This window comes from Trachypithecus francoisi, unplaced genomic scaffold, assembly GCF_009764315.1.
Source record: "Trachypithecus francoisi isolate TF-2019V2 unplaced genomic scaffold, Tfra_2.0 Lachesis_group9, whole genome shotgun sequence".
NCBI lineage: Eukaryota > Metazoa > Chordata > Mammalia > Primates > Cercopithecidae > Trachypithecus > Trachypithecus francoisi.
This window is the reverse complement of record NW_022681474.1, coordinates 2,153,112-2,172,953: the sequence shown is the minus strand read 5'-3', so window position 1 is coordinate 2,172,953 and position 19,842 is coordinate 2,153,112. Positions and strand designations below refer to the sequence as shown.

Genomic DNA, 19,842 nt, shown 5'->3' with positions numbered 1-19,842 from the left:
GTGATCCATCCACCTCAGCCTCCCAAAGTGCTGGGATTCCAGGTGTGAGCAACTGCACCCGGCCCACACCTTTGACCCGTTGGCATCCTCCTGGCTCTTCCTGAGAGGCCCAGTTACCTCTTTGAGCTCCTACTTCCCTGGCATCCCCATCTAACTCTTCTTTCAGCTTCTCTTTTTCTGCTTGGTGTTACATGCCAGTGATTCTCAGGACTCTAACCTACACTCTTCACCTGCAAACCACTGACTTTCAGTGAGTGGGTCACTGAGTTTGAGGAGAGTATCCACAACTCCCGACCCCTGAATGGTACTAGGCACAGATACAACAAATACATACGGTATTTTTCTTTTTTCTTTTGAGACGGAGTTTCGCTGTTTTTGCCCAGGCTGGCATGCAATGGCGCGATCTCGGCTCACTGTAACCTCCGCCTCCTGGGTTCAAGCGATTCTCCTGCCTCAGCCTCCCGAGTAGCTGGGACTACAGGCACCCACCACCATGCCCAGCTAATTTTTTGTATTTTTAGTAGAGTCAGGGTTTCACTATCTTAGCCAGGCTGGTCTGGAACTCTGACCTTAGGCAATCCACCTGCCTCAGCCTTCTGAAGTGCTGGGATTACAGGTGTGAGCCACCATGCCCCAGCCCATGAGATGTTTTAATACAGGCATGCAATGTAAAATAATGTCATGGAGAATGGGGTATCCATCCTCTCAAACATTTATCCTTTGTGTTACAGACAATCCAGTTATACTCTTCTAGTTATTTTAGAATGTACAATTAAGTTATTATTGACTACAGTCACTCTGTTGTGCTATAAAATAGTTGGACATCATACTTCCTTCCTCCCTCTCCCACGGTGTCCATATCTAAGAAATGATCAATTCCTACTGGTTTCAAGGTCAAAGTAGCTGAAGAACCCAAGCCTTCTTTTCATCCTCAGCTCCTCCACTTTAGCACAAAGGCAGAATGCATTAGGGGTGAACAGCATAGTTTCTGGAACCAGACTACTTGGGTTTGCCCCTCTGGTCTGTTCCCTACCTACGTGTCTTTTAGTCAGTTACTTAACCTCTCTGTGCCTTAGCTTTTTTTAATCTTCAAAATGGGGGACATAATACCTTAATTACTCTTGTGAATAATGCCTACATGATTGTAAACATGAAAAGTCTTAATAGGTATTGAGAGCTTAGAAGGGTGTTTGGCCCCTAGGGTTATATGTTTGCTAATATCATAAGGCCAGGTATCACTCTTAATCGTCTAGATCTCTAAAACAGCCTCTTCACTTGTTTTTACTGTCCAGTCAGTCATTCTGAAAGTCAATTCACATTTTTCCACCTTCCAGTAGATTCTCTTCTTCTTTTCTTTTCTTTCTTTTTTTTTTTTTTGGACAGAATTTCGCTCTTGTCGCCCTGGAGTGCCGTGGCGCAATCTCGGCTCACTGCAACCTCCGCCTCCTAGGTTCAAGTGATTCTCCTGCCCCAGCCTCCGCAGTAGCAGGTGACTACCACCATGCCTAGCTAATTTTTTGTAGTTTTTAGTAGAGATGAGGTTTCACTATGTTGGCCGGCTGGTCTCGAACTCCAGACCACAGGTGATCCGCCCTCCTTAGCCTCCCAAAGTGCTGGGATTACCGGCATGAGCCACCGTGTCCTGCCAGATTCTCTTCCTCTTAAGATCAAGTCCAAACTCCTTTAAAGTTTTTGCTTATAAAGTCATTGATAACCTGCCTCCTAACTACTTTCTCATTTCTTCTTTCACCACTCACTCTCCCCCATTCTGCCTTCCAGTTATTTTTTATTTTTTCTGAGACAGAGTCTTGCTCTTGTTGCTCAGGTTGGAGTGCAATGGTGCGATCTTGGTTCACTGCAACCTCTGCCTTTTAGGTTCAAGGGATTCTTCTGCCTGAGTCTCCCGAGTAGCTGAGGTTATAGGCATGCCACCACATCCAGCTAACTTTGTATTTTTAGTAGAGACAGGGTTTCTCCATGTTGGCCAGGCTGGTCTCGAACTACTGACCTCAGGTGATCTGCCCATCTAGGCCTCCCAAAGTGCTGGGATTACAGGCATGAGCCACCGCACCGGCTTTGCCTTCCAGTTTACTTAACTTCTTTTATTTTCCTAATAGATGGTGCATTGTGTCTCTTCTGGGCTACAGCCCACGTTGTTCTTTCTGCTTTGTTGCTTTTGTTGTTCTTTCATAATGTTCTCAGATTACCTAATTTCCGTGTCCTCTCTGTGGTTATCCAAAGAAAGTCATCTTTCAGACTGTTTGCTCAGAGTTCATCTCAAAACCTGGCAAGTGAGTATTTTATATTTTAAATTATCTAAAAATCATAAGAGTAATACCTTCTCAGATATGTCTCATGTGCACACCCTATAATTAGATTATCTTTTAAGCTAATCTGTGAATATTGCTTTATAACTAGAGAATTTAGTCTGTTTGTATATAATGTAGTCACTGGCATCTGGGGTTTAATCTGTCATCTTGTATTCTACTTTTTATTTGCTTTACCTGTTCTATGTTTCTTTCCCTTTCCTTTTCTCAGTTCTCTTTTTGATTAAATAAACATTTGTCTCTTCCAGTTTGGATGATTTACAGTCTGTTTCTGTTCGTCTAAGGGCTAGCCTGAGAAATTAAGGCATGCATATTTATACAGTCTAAACTGAGTAAAACCTCACAGATAATGTAAGGACCTTTCTTTGCCTGTTCCTGACTTTGACATTATTTTTGCCTTGTATTTTAATTATATATATATTTTTTTTTATTTTTTTCTTTCTTTCTTTTTTTTTTTTTTTTTTTGAGATAGAGTTTTGCCCTGTCGCCCAGGCTGGAGTACAATGGCACGATCTCAGCTCACTGCAACCTCCGCCCCCCGGGTTGAAACAATTCTCCTTCCTCAGCCTCCCAAGTAGCTGGGATCACAGGCGCCTGCCACCACGCCCAGCTAATTTTTGAATTTTAGGAGAGATGGGGTTTCACCTTGTTGACCAGGCTGGTCTCAAACTCCTGATCTCGTGATCCGCCAACCTTGGTCTCCCAAAGTGCTGGGATTACAGGCATGAGCCACTGCATCTGTCCATAATTTTGTATATATTTTAAGGTCCACCAGACATTACAATTACCATTTTATGTAATCAATGTTCATTTATATTAGCTCACATATTTATCACTGTCTTTTTCATTCCTCCTTTCATCTCCTATTTTCCATCTGGGATCATTTACTTTCTGCTCAAAGTGTATCCTTTAACATTTCTTTAAAAAGTGTCTCCTGGTGACAAACTGAGTTTTTACTTGTCTGAAAATGTCTTCACATTGCCCTGTTTCCTAAAAGCTGTTTTTACTGGGTATAGAATTCTAATTTGGCAGTTCTTGTCTCTTAGTACTTGAAGATATCATTCTATTCTCTTCCATGTTTTTGCATTGCTGTGAATCCATGCCCACTTTCTTCTCACCTCGTGGCTCCTTTTAATAATTTTCTTCTGTGTTTCTTTGTTTTGCTGTTTCTCTGTAATGCATCTCTATAAAGATTGCTTTTTTTGTAATCTAGTCTGCTGGACATTTGCTGGGCATGTTTTATCTTTGGAATAGTATTATGCATCAGTTCCACAAAAATCTAAGCCATTATCTCTGGAGTATTGTCTCTGTCCCACTCTCCCTCTTCTCTCATCTGGTACTTCAATCAAATGAAAGCATCTAGAGATGTAACCTTGTGGAAAGAGTCACTGTTATTTTTACCGGAGAATCCCTCCAGTGTTGAAAACAAAACCCAGGACATTTTACTCAACTTGGAAAACGTTTCTTGAGTAAACCTGGACAGTGGTTAAATGTTTAATCCTCCCAGGTATTAACTGGTCAGAGACCAAATCAAAAAAAAAATGACACAAAACAAGGTTTCAATGTACTTCAATTAGAAAGAGTTGCAGGAATTCAACCTACTTTTATGAAAACTTTGTAATGCTCCATAACAACTTCTAATTCTCAACACCAAAAAATTTGTATCCCAGCTCTGACTGCCTATTTTCCTTGGAAGAACTTGCTGTCTTTTTCTGCCTTTCGTATGATTACCTAAGAAGGAACTATTTCCACGTAAATTCAGTGAAATCCTCATGAGTCATTCAGGTGATTTTTTTCTGAGAGGTGATGATGGCTCTGGCCCAGAATTACTAAGAAAAGGCTCTAAAAAACAAACAGATAGGCTCCCCACCCTCCATAAACTTTCTTCCTCTATTTAGGAACATCTTTCTGTTCCTAAAAATGCCCTCCACTGCGTGATGAAAACTGGAGGCTGAGGGATTCACCCGGGCTCTCTGGAGCTGTGTTGAAAGTCACAACTGAGCCTGCCAAGTTAACCGTGGCCTTAAAATGAATACTGGGATCCAGGGAGCTCCTAGGAAGTAAGAAGATAAAGACCTTTATAAATGACAGATCTGCACTTGAGGTCAGGAGTTCGAGACCAGCCTGGCCACCATGGTGAAACTCCCGTCTCTACTAAAAATACAAAAATTAGCAAGGCGTGGTGGCAGGTGCCTGTAATCCCAGCTACTTGGGAGGCTGAGGCAGAGGAATCACCTGAACCCGGGACGTAGAGGTTGTAGTGAGCCCAGGTCGCACTACCACACTCTAGCCTGGGCAATATAGCGAGACTCAGTCTCTAAATAAATAAATAACACATCTGGCCGGGCATTGTGGCTCATGCCTGTAATCCCAGCACTTTGGGAGGCTGATGTGGGTAGATCACTTAGGGTCAGGAGTTCAAGACCAGCCTGGGCAACATGGCAAAACCCTGTCTCTACTAGAAATACAAAAGTTATCTGGGCGCGGTGACAGTAATTCCAGCTACTTGCGAGGCTGAGACAGGAGAATCACTTGAACCTGGGAGGTGGAACTTGGGAGGTGAGCCAAGATAGAGCCACTGCACTCCAGCCTGGGTGACAGAGTGAGACTGTGTCTCAAAAATAAATAAATAAATAAATAAACAAACAAATAAATAACAGATCTTTCGGTATTTTTCTTCCCTTTTCTGAATATTTGAAGCTTGCAAAATGGGAAGTTTGGCACAGCAGTGAAGCCTTTTTTTAGAATCCTTCTTTCTTGAGATTTATTTTATTTTATTTTTTGAGATGGAGTCTCACTCTGTCGCCCAGGCTGGAGTGCAGTGGCGCGATCTCAGCTCACTGCAACCTCCATCTCCCAGGTTCAAGCGATTCCCCAGCCTAGCCTCCCGACTAGCTGGGATTACAGTCATGTGACACATGTCCAGCTAATTTTTGTGTTTTTAGTAGAGATGGGGGTTTCACCGCGTTGGCCACGCTGGTCTTGAACTCCTGACCTCAAGTACTGGGATGAGCCACCATGCCCAGCCTCTTTCTTGAGATTTACCTGTAATCCCAGCACTTTGGGAGGCCGAGACGGGCGGATCACGAGGTCAGGAGATCGTAGACCATCCTGGCTAATACGGTGAAACCCCGTCTCTACTAAAAAAAAAAATACAAAAACTAGCCAGGCGAGGTGGTGGGCGCCTGTAGTCCCAGCTCCTCGGGAGGCTGAGGCAGGAGAATGGCGTAAACCCGGGAGACGGAGCTTGCAGTGAGCTGAGATCCGGCCACTGCACTCCAGTCCGGGCGACAGAGCGAGACTCCACCTCAAAAAAAAAAAAAAAAAAGAGTACAACTTTATAAACACCTAGAAAGCTAAGACATGTCTGTTGTCAAAGCAAACATCCCTCACCCTTACCCTAATTTTCTAGTATGTATAGAATATTTTCTGCTCTTTTAGGAGCAGGCTTGTTTCATGGCTAGAGTCTGGAAATGTTGCCTCTTTGTCTTTCTGTATATACGCTGGCAGTCCTGATAATGGAAGCGTTTACTGCTAATTGGATATGAACGGGGTGGGGTGAGGGGTGGTGACTCCTTATCTGAATAACATCAGTTGCGTTGCTTCTAACCCATTTCTTCTTCTCCTTTGTCATCACCACTGTCACTTTTTTCTCTTCACTGTCTTCTCCTTCCTTTTCCTCTAACCTTCTTCATTTTTAACAGAAGTTGGAGCAGTCAATAAGAGTCAGAGCCTTTAAACAGAAATCTACTCACTTTTCTGTGTGCACAGGGCTGAGCAGAGGTTCTCCCTCTCAAGAGGAACTGAGTGCTGTTGGGCATTCAGCACACCACAGACCAGCAATCTTGCACCCTCACCTCACAGCATGGACAGAGGAGACCAAGCTAAGAGAACCAGGTAGGCCGCTTCTTGTGCCACCAGGCTCTTCCTCCATCCCAGGGGCTCCGATACCCTGCCTTTGTACGGCTCCCTTTTTAGTTTGAAAGAGGCTTCTTGGCCAGGTGCAGTGGGTCACGCCTGTAATCCCAGCACTTTGGGAGACTGAGGCAGGTGAAATACCTGAAGACAGGAGTTCAAGACCAGCCTGGCCAACGTGGCAAAACCCCGTCTCTACTAAAAATATCAAAAATTCACCGGGTGTGGTGGTGCACACTCAGGATGGTGGTAATCCCAGGCACTCGGGAGGCTGAGGCAGGAGAACTGCTGGAACCTGGGAGGTGGAGGTTGCACTGAGACGAGATCGCACCACTGCACTCCAGCCTGGTTGACGGCGAGACTCCATCTCAAAAAAAAAAAAAAAAAAAATTAGTCTTTTTTGCTTTTATCTTATCTTTCAACTAGTAATGATGAACATAAGTGCCCAAGTAAAAAGCAGGGAGTTTTTCTCCAGAAATTATCTACCCCCTGCCCCGCCAAAAAAAATTTCATTTGTGCCTAGGTTCATCTAAAATCTCTCATTTTATGAGTGTTCTCAATTATCTTGTTATGAAGAACAAAGTACCCTTTACAGAACACAAGTTAACCTGAAAAGATACCAGTTGGTGTTAGTTTTCGATGTAGAGATCAACTGAAAAAACAAGAGAGGGGTATAACAGATTTCATCATTATACTAGGGTTTAGAACCTCACATTTGGGAATATTATATATCTTTGTAAGGAATTTAATAGTCAATTTGGAAACTTTATAGAAATCATTTAAATTGTGGCGAGCACAAATGTGCACAGATAGGATGACTTTTTCAAAAAGAAATTTTCCTAGTATCACCTGATTGGGTACTTGGATCTTGGAATAAAATTCCAGTGACATTATAAGTAGATTTGTTTGTTTCCTTGTTTTGAGATGGAGTTTCAGTCTGTCACGTAGGCTAGAGAGCAGTGGTGCGACCTCAGCACTCTGCAACCCCCGCCTCCTGGGTTCAAGTAATTCTCCTGCCTCAGCCTCCCAAGTAGCCGGGATTACAGGTGCCCGCCATCACACCCAGCTAATTTTTGTATTATTAGTAGAGACAGGGTTTTGCCATGTTGGCCAGGCTGGTCTTGAACTCCTGACCTCTAGTGATCTGCCTCCCTTGCCTTCCCAAAGTGCCGGGCTTACAGGCATGAGCCACGGAGCCCGGCCTACAAGTAAATGTAAAAAGCATTTTTTACATTTATCAAACATTCAGAAGGAAATCAAAATTATATGCTCTATAAAACTGACATATAACTTAAAAGTGGCTCTGGAGATCATGAAGATACCAAGATTGAAGGTGCCCATGAACGGTTTGGATAAAACCATTCTCCAAATTGTGAAAAAGGCAATTTCTAAATTAACATTTATGTCACTTTAAGTGTGCATATAAAATGCACTTATTGTATGTTATATATAGGTATGTGACAATTTCACCTACATCCCTAAAAGTTTATATAATTTAAAAATTAGAGACAAGGGCTGGGCATGGTGGCTCATGTTTGTAATCCCAGCACTTTCAGAGGCCGAGGCGGGCAGATCACCTGAGGTCAGGAGGTCGAGACCAGCCTGACCAACAGGGAGGAATCTCGTCCCTACTAAAACATAAAAAAATTAATTGGGTATGGTGGCACTTGCCTGTAATCCCAGCTACTCGGGAAACAAGGTGAGACTATGTCTTTAAAAAAAAAAAAAAATTAGAGGCAAGATGTCACTGTGTCACTGAGGCTGGAATTCAGTGGTGCAGTCATAGCTCTCTGCACCATCAAACTCCTAGGCTCCAGAGATCCTCCTGCCTCTGCCTCCCAAGTAGCTGGGATCATAGATGTATACCACTATGCCAACCTAACTTTTAAATTTTTTGTAGACATGAGGTCTCACTATGTTGTCCAGACTAGCTTCAAACTCTTAGTTGCAAGTGATCCTCCTGCCTTGGCCTCCCATTGCTAGGGTTACAGGCATGAGCTACCATGCCCAGTCCTAAAAGTCTATGTATTCAAATTGTCAACACAGACCATAAAAACCTGTTTTGCCCTTTCTTATTGGAAAAATTTGCAATCACTTTATATTTGAACATATGTTTCTTATAATTAATAAAGATTTTCATTAAAACACAGGTAATTCAGTATGGGGAACTTAATTGATATACATAATGTTACATATATTCGAATTTTCTCCCTAGGAATGAAAACATTTTCAACTGCTTATACAAAAACCCTGAGGCAACTTTTAAGCTGATTTGCTTTCCCTGGGCAGGAAGTGGCTCCGTTCATTTTGCCAAATGGGGCCAAGATACTCACGATTCACTGGAAGGTATATTCATTTTTAACATCATTTAAACAATTTATAAGGGCAGATGACATAAATGTATTAGAATTTGAAGTTTGGTCAAGACTTTCCTTCCTGGTAGGTAATTAATAATAAACTTTCAAGATTACGCTTCCATAGGGTGACTTTTATATTTCTAAAGTAAGTTGCCTTTACTTTGTTTTTATCGTTAGTGCCAGAAGGACCTTTTAGGAGATGATATTCTAATACCGCATTTGTCTTTGGTATAATTATTGATATGGTTGAACTGAATCTACCGTCTTGCAATTGTTTCCAATTTGTCCCATGATGTGTTCTCTTTTCCCTTTTTCTGCTTTGCTTTTGAACACAGTCTAGAAGACTGCTAGAAATCCAGGTGCAGTGGCTCATGCCTGTAATACCAGCACTTTGGGAGGCTGAGGCAGGAGGATTGCTTGAGGCCAGGAGTTCAAGACCAGTCTGAGCAACACAGTGAGACCCTGTCTCTATAATAATAATTATTTATTTATGTATTGTTTTTGAGTCAGAATCTTGCTCTGTCATCCAGACTGGAGTGCAGTGGCGCAGTCTCGGCTTACTGCAACCTCCAACTCTCGGGTTCAAGCAATGCTTGTGCCTCAGCCTCCTAAGTAGCTGCACTTACAGGCATGTGTCACCATGCCCCTCTAAGTTTTGCATTTTTAGTAGAGATGGGGTTTCACCATGTTGGCCAGACTGGTCTCAAACTCCTGACCTCAGGTGATCCACCCGCCTTGGCCTCCCAAAGTGCTGGGATTACAGGTGTGAGCCACTGCAGCCGGCCTCTAAAATAATAATTTTTTAAAGTTAAAAATAAAAGTATTAACTGTTCTGTATGTCTCTATTGCCTTATTAGCCACAGTTCTTTGTTTTCTTGTTTTACTGGATGCTGTCAGATTTACAATATGCACCTTTTTTTTTTTAATGTTATGTGCAATTGTAAATCTGGCTGATTTCAAGACTGTTTATTACTTTGTTTTTTCTTTCTTTTTTTTTTTTTTTTTTGAGATGGAATCTCGCTCTGTCTCCCAGGCTGGAGTGCAGTGGCATGATCTCAGCTCACTGCAACCTCTGCCTCTCAGGTTCAAGCGATTCTCCTGCCTCAGCCTCCAGACTATCTGGGATTACAGGCACCCGCCACCATGCCCGGCTAATTTTTGCATTTTTAGTAGAGACGAGGTTTCACAGTCTCTACTAAATTCACATTGTTAACAATCAGAATTCTTAACAATTCTGATTGGTTAAAGTATATAGGGTAAAAAGGTAACAAGTATGTAGACATCTTAAGGTCTGGAGAGTCATGACTGATTTAATCTCATCTCTGCGCTTCATCTGATAGGGATCAGCCATCTGATTTGATGGCTCCAAGTCTTGCAGCTGAGAGTTCAGCTTTAATTCAGAGGCTTGTTTTTATTACACATCTGTCCAACCTGTGGACATCTTGGGCAATTTTTGAAAAATTTTCTTTCAGATTTTCCTTCTTCTGACAGTATCCTTGGAGACACACCTATTATCTGTATGAAATAAATGAATTTATTGTATTTTCTTTTTTCTTCCTTCTCTCAAAAAACAGTTGTATTATTTCTACTCTGTCAGAGCATGTAACATCATCCCTAATTTTTTTTTTAGTCTTAGAAACACAATAAAGTCTTCAAAGCTCACCACCAGTCCTTTTGCCAAACTTTCCCTAATCATGTATTGATTGGATGAAGTTTGTATTCTACTACAAGGATGGTGAGCTTTTTCTGTAATGGGCCTAACAGCAAATATTTGCACATTTGTGGGACATACAGTCCTTGCTGCAACTTTGTCATTGTCTCACAAAAGTAAGCACAGGCCATGCATACAAAATGAGCATGGCTGTGTCCCAGTAAAACTTTAGTTACCAGAATATGTGGCTGCAGGCTGGGCATGGTGGCTCACGCCTGTAATCCTGGCACTTTGGGAGGCTGAGGTGGGCAGATTATTTGAGGTCAGGAATTCAAGACTAGCTTGACCAACATGGTGAACCCTGTCTCCACCAAAAATACAGAAACTTAGCTGAGCGTAGTAGTGCACGCCTACAATCGCAGCTACTCGGGAGGCGGAGGCAGAAGAATCGCTTGAACCCGAGAGGTGGAGGTTGCTGCGAGCCGAGATCATGCCACTGCACTCCAGCCTGGGCGACAGAGTGAGACTCCACCTAAAAAAATTAACAAATAAATAAAACCAGTGTGGCTGCTGGCTTTGACCCATGGGCTATAGTTGATTGCTGTTTTAGTAGATTCCTCAGGCAGCCCCATGATTCCAATATATGCTTAGTTTCTCCATCTCTAAGACTGCTTTGATACTGGAAATAAATTCTTTTTAAAAAATTTTTTTTTTGTAGAAACAGAGTCTTGCTTTGCTGCCCAGGCTGGTCTCAAACTCCTTCCCTCAAGCAATCCCCCCACCTTGGCCTCCCAAAGTGCTGGGATTACAGGTGTAAACTACATTACTGATGTGTATACTTCTTTGAGTTTCTTGAACAACTTGTTTTACTGTTTGTTGCCTTGCTCTAGATTTTGTTATCAAAGAGTCTGATACCATCCTGATTTGCTTCTTTTATAAATGACTTGGTAATTTGTTTGGAGGGCTGTGTGTGTGTGTGTGCGTGTGTGTGTGAGACAGAGTCTTATTCTGTCACCCAGGCTGGAGTGCAGTTGCATGATCTTGGCTCACTGCAGCCTCTGCCTCCTGGGTTCAAGTGATCCTCCTGTCTCAGCCTCCTGAGTAGCTGGGAATACAGGCATGCACCACCATGCCTGGCTAATTTTTGTATTTTTAGTAGAGACGGGGTTTCACCATGTTGGCCAGGCTGGCCTCGAACTCCTGACCCTCAGGTGATCTGCCTGCCTCAGCCTCCCAAAGTGCTGGGATTACAGGTGTGAGCCACCGTGTCCGGCCACAAATCCTCCAATTCTAACATTTTAATGCAACTACTACGGGTCAAGTTTCTCAAGCATATGATAGCCTCTTTTAATATGTAGTTTTCTTTCTTATTCTATTTCAGGGAATGTTACAGTAGGTAGTTAAGACATAAACAAGGCAGGAGAGGCCCCTCCACCCCCAGTCAGGAATGTCAAGTGATATCCAGGTGATGGTCAGGCAGTTGTTAAACTGCCTCTCTAAAATAATAATTAGTCACCACCAGTTCTAGGGAAAGGGAGTCCCCCAGTAGCTACAACACAGTGAAAGTCGGCAATTGGCAGATTCCTGATAAGATTTCAGAAGCTGGTCAAGTGGATTCACACATGCGCACTAAGAGGCAAAATGGTGGCGTTTAACTGGTCCTTCTTCCAGAAAAACTAGTGAGGGAAAAATGCTTTAAGTGAGCGTGCATACAACTCCAGTAAACACACTGGGCACGTGGCCGCTCCCAAGTTCTGGCAGGCCACTGCACATGCAGACAGCCCACCCCGAGGGAAGAATCAGGGTAGAAGGGATGCAACCCTCCAAAGCATGCCAATGTATAAACCGCAAATGAAAGGTCAAACAGGGCACTTGATCTCTCAAGTCATCCACTTGGCACTCTTCCAAGTGTACTTCACACTTCACTTCCTTTTTTGTTTCTGTTCTAAGCCTTTTTTTTTTTTCTTGACACAGGGTCTTGCTCTGTTGTCCAGGCTGGAGTGCGGTGGTGCAATTGCAGCTCACTGCAGCCTCAACCTCCCAGGCTCAAGCGATCCTCCCACCCCAGCCTTCCAAGTAGCTAGGAACACAAGCATAAGCTACCACGCTTGGCTAATTTCTTTTCTTGTATTTTTGTTGTTGTTGTTGTTTTTGTAGAGATGGGCTTTTGCCACGTTATCTAGGCTGGCATAATACTCGCTCAAGAATTCACCCTCCTCAACCTCCCAAAGTGCTGGGATTGTAGGCGTGAGCCACTATGCTCAATCCTCTTAAGCTTTTTTTTTTCTTTTTTGAGATGGAGTCTCACTCTGTCACCCAGGCTGAAGTGCAGTGGCGCAATCTCGGCTCACCGCAACCTCTGTCTCCTGGGTTCAAGCAATTTCTCCTGCCTCACCCTCCTGGGTAACTGGGATTTTACGGGAGCCTGCCACCATGCCCAGTTAATTTTTGTATTTTTAGTAGAGACAGGATTTCACCATGTTGGCCAGGCTGGTCTCAAACTCCTGACCTCAGGTGATCCACCCGTCTTGGCCTCCCAAAGTGCTGGGATTACAGGCATGAGTCACTGCGCCCGGTCTTTTTAAGATTTTTAATAAACTTACACTCCTGCTCTAAAACTTGCCTCAGTCTGTCACTCTGCCTTATGCCCCTCAGTCAAATTCTTCCTTCTACTCTACTTCCTTCTACAAGAATTGAGGTTGTTGCAGAGCCACTATGGATTCACTGCTACTAACAGGAAGTCTGCATGAATTAAATATTGGTTATTTTCCAGTGTTTTATTTTGTTTACTTTTCTTGAGGCTATCCATGTGTTCCTAAGCTGGAACCTCTTCTGCCTTCCGTGACTACTACTTTGTTTAGTAATGATTTCTCTGTCCCACTTTTGTTTCCTAGCTCTTTTTTCTGTACTCCATATCCAATTCAATACAGCACTTCCCATCCACTGTGTCATGGGCAACTTTTAGTCATTTTTGAAATAATTTTTGTCTTTTTAATCCATTTCTGTCCACTATTCTGTCAGCTCTTTGTGCATTTTTGGGGGTCTATTTCCGTGAAGAATTTTACATTTCTGAGTTATAGTGTTCTTTCGTTTCCACTATTTCTGGTTTAATTTCATCTAAGTTGGAGTGTTGTGCTGTTTTTTTCTGCTTCGTGAGGTGTTTTTTGTTTTGCTTTGTTTATTGTTGAGACAGAGTCTCGCTCTGTCACCCAGTCTAGAGTGCAGTGGTGTGATCTTGGGTCACTGCAACCTCTGCCTCCAGGATTCAAGTGATTCTTGTGTCTCAGCCTCCCAAGTAGGTGGGATTACGGGCGCATGCCACCACGCCCGACTAATTTTTATATTTTTTAGTAGAGATGAGGAAAGTGTTTTCATTGGCTGAAAAACTTTGATTTATACTTTCTGTATCCTGTATGATAAATTTATCTTTGTTTACGACGAAGTGTGTTAGATTTTCCTGACTAGCAAGAACAGGTCATTCCTGTTCTGGGGCTAAGATTGGCTGCTGGGGCTAAGATTGGCTGCTTACTACTGAAGTGCAGTTTTAAAAACCACCTCGTTTGTGTGGCTGGGGATTCTGTAATTCTGGTTCTTTGATATTTTCATGTTTCTGTAGGACTCTATACCTCAGTATTCCTCAAGCTTTCCAAGTCTCATCCTTTCTACATGCTGGTAGCCAATACTCTGATATCAAGTCTCAAACAAAAAATCCATTCATTGGAAGAAGAGAGCCCTGTAATTCCTAAAGGCCTTTTTAGAAATTATCGGAAATACTTTTATATGAGGTTTTTAATCAATACCTGATGGTTCAATATAGACAATTAAAGGCCACTCCTTTAAACACGTTTTCAAATAGTTGGTCTATAAAAATGTATAGCATAAACTTAACCTTGTCCACTGCTCCCCTTGTAGAATAAAACAGTACCAATATAATTGAAGTCTCCCTCTCCATTTGTGGCCTCCTCAAACTCTGAGTTAAGCAAGATATAGTTTAATCTTTCATATTTCTAACTTTATATACTTTTTTTTTTTTTTGAGACAGAGTCTCACTCTGTCCCTCAGGCTGGAGTGCAGCGGCACAATCTCTGCTCACTGCAATCTCCACCTCCCGGGTTCAAGTGATTCTCCTGCCTCAGCTTCCCAAGTATATGAGATTATAGGCATGTGCCACTATACCCGGCTAATTTTTGTATTTTTAGTAGAGACAGGGTTTCACCATGTTGGCTAGGCTGGTCTCGAACTTCTGACCTCAGGTGATCCACCTGCCTCAGCTTCCCAAAGTGCTGGGATTACAGGTGTGAGCCTCCGCATCTGGCCTATATGAATGTTTCATGTTGTAAACATTTCTCTGAAACTTGCTTTTCCCTCATCTAGTTTTTAGTATTCCATTGTGTGACTATAACACAATATATGTATCTATTCGGTTCTCAGGCATTAAGGTCATTTTCATCTTTTTGCTATTTGTATAAACAGGGCTTCTATGAGCATCTTATACATATCTTCTTACATACATGTACGAGAGAGTCTACATCTAGGAATGGAATTTCTGGGTGGTAGAGTATGAACATCTTCAACTACATGAAATATTGTCAAATTGTTCTCCAAAGGAATTATAATAATTTATACTACCAAAGCAGTATAGGAAAATTCTTATTGCTCTATATTGTTGACAATACCATTGTAATTTTTTGCTCTGTGCATGAAATTATTCTAAGTTTACATTAACTCTTACTACAAGTAAGATTAGACATTTTTTTCACATTTTGATTGCTTGTCTTTTTCTCATTGACATGTAGAAATTCTTTTCTTTCCTTTCTTCCTTCTTTCTTTCCTTCCTTCCTTTTTCTTTTTCTTTTGACAGGATCTTGCTCTGTTCCCAGGCTGGAGTACAGTAGCATGATCTTGGCTCATTGCAGTCTTAACTTTTCAGCCTCAAGCAATCCTCCCACCTCAGCCTCCTGAGTAGCTGGGACTACAGGCATACACTACTATGCTTGGCTAATTTTCTTTTCTTTTTTTCTTTTTTTAAATAGAGATAGCATCTCACTATGTTGCCAAGACTGGTCTCAAACTCCTGGGCTCAAATGATCCTCCTGCTTCAGCCTGCCCACGTGCTGGGATTATAGGCATGAGCCACTATGCCTGGCCAAAATTCTTTGTCTATTCTGGATTCTAATTTTTTTTAGTAGGTTTTGTGTGTTGAAAATGTCTTCTGGTTTGTGCCACCTTTCTTTTCAATGTGGTATCTTCTGACTCACAGAAGCTTTAAATTTTAATATAATCAAGCTTATTACTCTTTTAAATTTTATGCTTTTTATGGCTTCCTTTAAAAGCAAACCTAACCTAACCCTATATCCTAACCCCAAGTCAGTTATTTGCCTATTTTTCTTCTATGAATTCTAAAGATTTTTGTCATATTTGAGCCAGTCTTTTGTATATAGTGTGAGCTAGATATCCAAGTTTACTTATACCACATGAATAGCCAGTTGGCTTGGCAATGCCTACTGAGAGGTCTATACATTCTGCCACTGGTTTTAAGTGTCAGTTGAATTATAAATTGAGTTTTCACATGTATGTGGATCTATTTCTGGGCTATTTATTTATTTTTTGAGATGGGAGTCTCGCTCTGGAGTGCAATGGTGCAATCTCAGCTCACCGCAGCCTCTGCCTCCTGGGTTCAAGCGATTCTCATGCCACAGCCTTCTGAGTAACTGTGATAACAGGCATGAACCACGATGCCCGGTTAATTTTCGTATTATTCATAGAAATATGGTTTTGCCAAGTTGAGCAGACTAGACTCAAACTCCTGACTTCAGGTGATCCACCTGCCTCGGCCTCCCAAAGTGCCGGGATTATGGGCATGAGCCACCGTGCCTGGCCCGGGTTCTCTATTCTGTCCCATCCGTGCACTTGCCTCATATGATACCAGAAACACAGTGTCTTCATTCCAGCAGCAGGGCAGTCTCAGGGTAATTGGGATGTTTCCTTGATGCCTTCATGGAAACCATGAATATCTGGAAGTCCATGTGTAGGTCTGTTTATGGATTCTCTACTCCACTGATCTATACGTCTATGTTTACTCCAAAAGTATACTATCTTCATTACTGTGGCCTTATAATAAGCCTTGGATGTCAAGTAGCATAAGTTCTCCAGCTTTGTTCTTCTTTCTGAATGTTGTTTTGGATGTTTTAAGTCCTTTGCATTTCCATACAGCTTTGAAAATCAGATTATCAATTTGCTGAGATTTTGTTTGGGATTGCCGTGAAGTTATAGATCCATTTTGGGAAAACTGACATCATAACAATATTGAGTCCTCTGATCCGTGAGTGAGAGCTATTGCTCCAGTTTAAAAAGTATTGTTTAGATTTAACAATATTTTGTCATTTTTTGTTTCTGGCCTGCTTCAGCCTCTTGAGTAGCTGGGACTATAGGAATGTGTCACCAAGCTTGGTTAATTTTTACTTTTTAAGTTTCTCGTACAGTCGGGATCTCCCTATGTTGCTTAGGCTGGTCTTGGACTCCTGAGCCAAAGCGATCCTCCCACCTTGGCCTCCCAAAGTGCTGGAATTATAGGCATGAGCCACTGCACTTAGCCTTCCAAAATACATCTTTAAATGATCACAGTCTACTTTCAAATTTGATTAAACCAGTTCATTTTTAACGAAAGAACCTTATAAGAGTGTTACTCCATTCCTCTCTCTTGACCTTTGTGCTACTTTTATAAAACACTTTCCTACTTATCAATTTTGTGGAGAGCAGTCAGCTGCCTTTTTTAGTGATTTTAAAGTGAAAAAAAATGTTTAGTAAGAACTTCTGAGTGTGTGGGGAAAAACCAAAATGATAAAAAATAATCTTTTATATATATTTACATGATTACCTTTGTTAAAGTAGATCCAGATTTTCATCTGACATTATTTTTATTCTACCTGAAGAAGTTCCTTTAATATTTATTTTAGTGCAAGTCTGCTGGCATTGAATTCTCGTGGGTTTTATGTGTCTAAAAAGTCTTTAACTTCCACTTTTGAAAGATATTGTCACAGGATATGGAATGGCAGGTTGACAGTTGTTCCCTCCCTTCCTACCCCCTAGTATTGTTCTCTGGCTTGCCCAATTTCCCTCCCACCCCCTCCTTCCCTCCCTCCCTCTGTCCTTCCCTTCTTCCCTTCCTTCCCTCCCTCCCTCTCTCCTTCCCTTCCTTCCCTCCTTCCCTTCCTCAATCCCTCCCTTCCCTTCCCTCTTTCCCTCCCTCCCTCCCTCCTTCCCTCCCTCCCTCCCTCCCTCCCTTCCTTCCTTCCTTCCTTCCTTCCTTCCTTCTGTCCACCCATCCATACATCTCATTCTGTCTCTCAGCTTGAATGCAGTGGCACAATCATGGCTCAATGTAGCCTCACCTCCCAGGTTCAAGCAGTCCTCCTGCCTCAGTCTCCCAAGTAGCTGGGACTACAGATGTGCACCACCACACTCAGCTAATATTTTTAAATCTTTTTTTTATAGAGATAAGGTCTCAATTCATTACCCAGGCTGTCTCAAACTCAAGCACTTTCAGCCTTGGCCTCAACAAAGTGCTGGGATGACAGACATGAGCCACCGCACCTGGCAGGCTTGCACAATTTCTAACAAGAAATGTGCTGTCATGGCCTGGGCACTGTGGCTCATGTCTGTAATCTTAGCACTTTGGGAGGCCAGGACGGGCAGATCACTTGAGGTCAGGAGTTTGAGACCAGCCTGGCCAACATGGTGAAACCCCGTCTCTAATAAAAATACAAAAATTACCCGGGTGTGGTGGCATGTACCTGTATTCCCAGTTACTTGGGAGGCTGAGGCAGGAGAATCACTTGAATCTGGAAGGCAGAGGTTGTAGTGAGCCAGGATTGCACCACGACACTCCAACCTAAGCAATAAGGTGAGACTCCATCTCAAATAAATAAATAAATAAATAAGAAATGTTTTGTCATTACCTTTGTATCTATGTCTCTCTTCTGTGGCTGCTTTTAAAGATCATCTTTTTATCAAGTGTTTTTAGCAATTTGATGGACAAGCCTTGGTGTGGTTTTCATTGTTTATTCTGCTTGAGTTTCCTTGAACTTCTTGGATCTATAACTTTGTAAGTTTCAAATTTTGAAATATTCAGCCACCATTTTTTTCAAATTTTTTCTGTTTCCCTCTTCTCTTCTCTCCTTCTGGGACTCCAATTACACCTATGTTACATTGATTTATAGGTACCATGGTATACTCATCAGCTGTGCATTTATTTTGTCATGTTCTTTCCACACTTCATTTTCTTTTTTTAATTTTGAAGACAGAGTCTCACTCTGTCATCCAGGCTGGAATGCAGTGGTGTGATCTTGGCTCGCTGCAACCTCCGCCTCCTAGGCTCAAGTGATTTTCCTGCCTCCACCTCCCAAGTAGCTGGGACTACAGGTGCCCACCACGCCCAGCCAATGTTTGTATTTTTAGTAGAGATGGGGTTTCACCCTGTTGGCCAGGTTGGTCCTGAACTCCTGACTTCAAGTGATCTGCCCGCCTCGGCCTGCCAAAGTGCTGGGATTGCAGGTGTGAGCCACTATGCCCAGCCAACATGCTTAATTGTGGATAGTTTCTTTTTCTATGTTTAAGTTCACTGATCTTTTCTTCTTGGTGTGTAGTCTGCTGTTAATCCTGTCTGGTGTTTTTAAACATTTTTACATATATTTTACATCTCTACAAGTTCCATTTTGGTCTTTGAAAAATCTTTAGTTTCTGTTCTTATCATGTTCATATTTTCATTTACATTATTGAGCACATTCGTATTTAATAACTGTTTAAGGTCCTTGTCTGCTGACTCCATTGTTTGTTATTTCTTGTCTGTTTCTTATGTTTGATGCTCCCCCTGGACCTGTTATGGGTCATATCTTCCAGCTTTTTGGCATGTCTGGTGAGTTTTGATTATATGTTAGACATTGTCAGTTTTACTTTGTTGGGTCCTGGAGTTTGTTGTATTCCTTTACGGTGTGTTAGATTTTGCTCTAGCAAGCAAGCCAATAAGTTATTTGGGATGAGCTTGATGTTTGATCCTGGAGATGCTTGTGTTGTGTATTCATTAGGAGGCGACTTGTCGTCGTTTCTGTTAGGCATCCTGAAGTGCTGCTAGCCCAGAATCACTTCAAGTTATTTTTGCAGCTTCACTTTCTATAAGTTTGAAGTTTATTTATGTTACCTGCACTCCAGTCTACCAAGGTAACATAAATAAACTTCAAATTTGCATAAACACAAGGCTTTGGTTAAAAAAAGGCAAGGGCAGACTTTTTCCTCCATCCAGAGCCAAGGCAAAATCAGAAAGTTCTTTTCTCCTTTGCCATTTGGAAAATAAATACTTTATTTGTAGTCCACCTTTTTCACAGAGGGTCTAGAATTTAGGGTTTCTTGGCTTTGTGTAAAGGACTCAGTTCTAACTCTCAAATTTAATGTTTTCCAGTGCCTTATCTCCTGACTGTCTAGGTCACCCCTGAAACCTGATGTTTTATTTTCCTGATATAGGTAATGGTTGTTGGGGTAAGCATTTCATCAGCACATGATCATCAGTGGAATTTTCAATTCCTTTTTTCTTTCTTTT

General features: G+C 42.0%; 1 protein-coding gene across 2 annotated transcripts in view; it reads left to right on the top strand.

The window, feature by feature from the left end:
• Nucleotides 1-19,842, top strand: part of OLAH (oleoyl-ACP hydrolase) — a 59,184-nt gene that overhangs the window by 26,740 nt on the left and 12,602 nt on the right. The window contains exons 1-3 of one of the 2 annotated variants that reach the window (XM_033209566.1): nucleotides 2,233-2,291; nucleotides 6,032-6,224; nucleotides 8,458-8,588. In XM_033209566.1, coding sequence (XP_033065457.1) covers nucleotides 6,193-6,224; nucleotides 8,458-8,588 — 163 coding nt within the window. In that variant the 5' untranslated portion in view covers nucleotides 2,233-2,291; nucleotides 6,032-6,192. Of the gene's footprint in view, nucleotides 1-2,232; nucleotides 2,292-6,031; nucleotides 6,225-8,457; nucleotides 8,589-19,842 lie in introns of those variants that run through there. The other variant, XM_033209567.1, reaches the window with a different exon arrangement.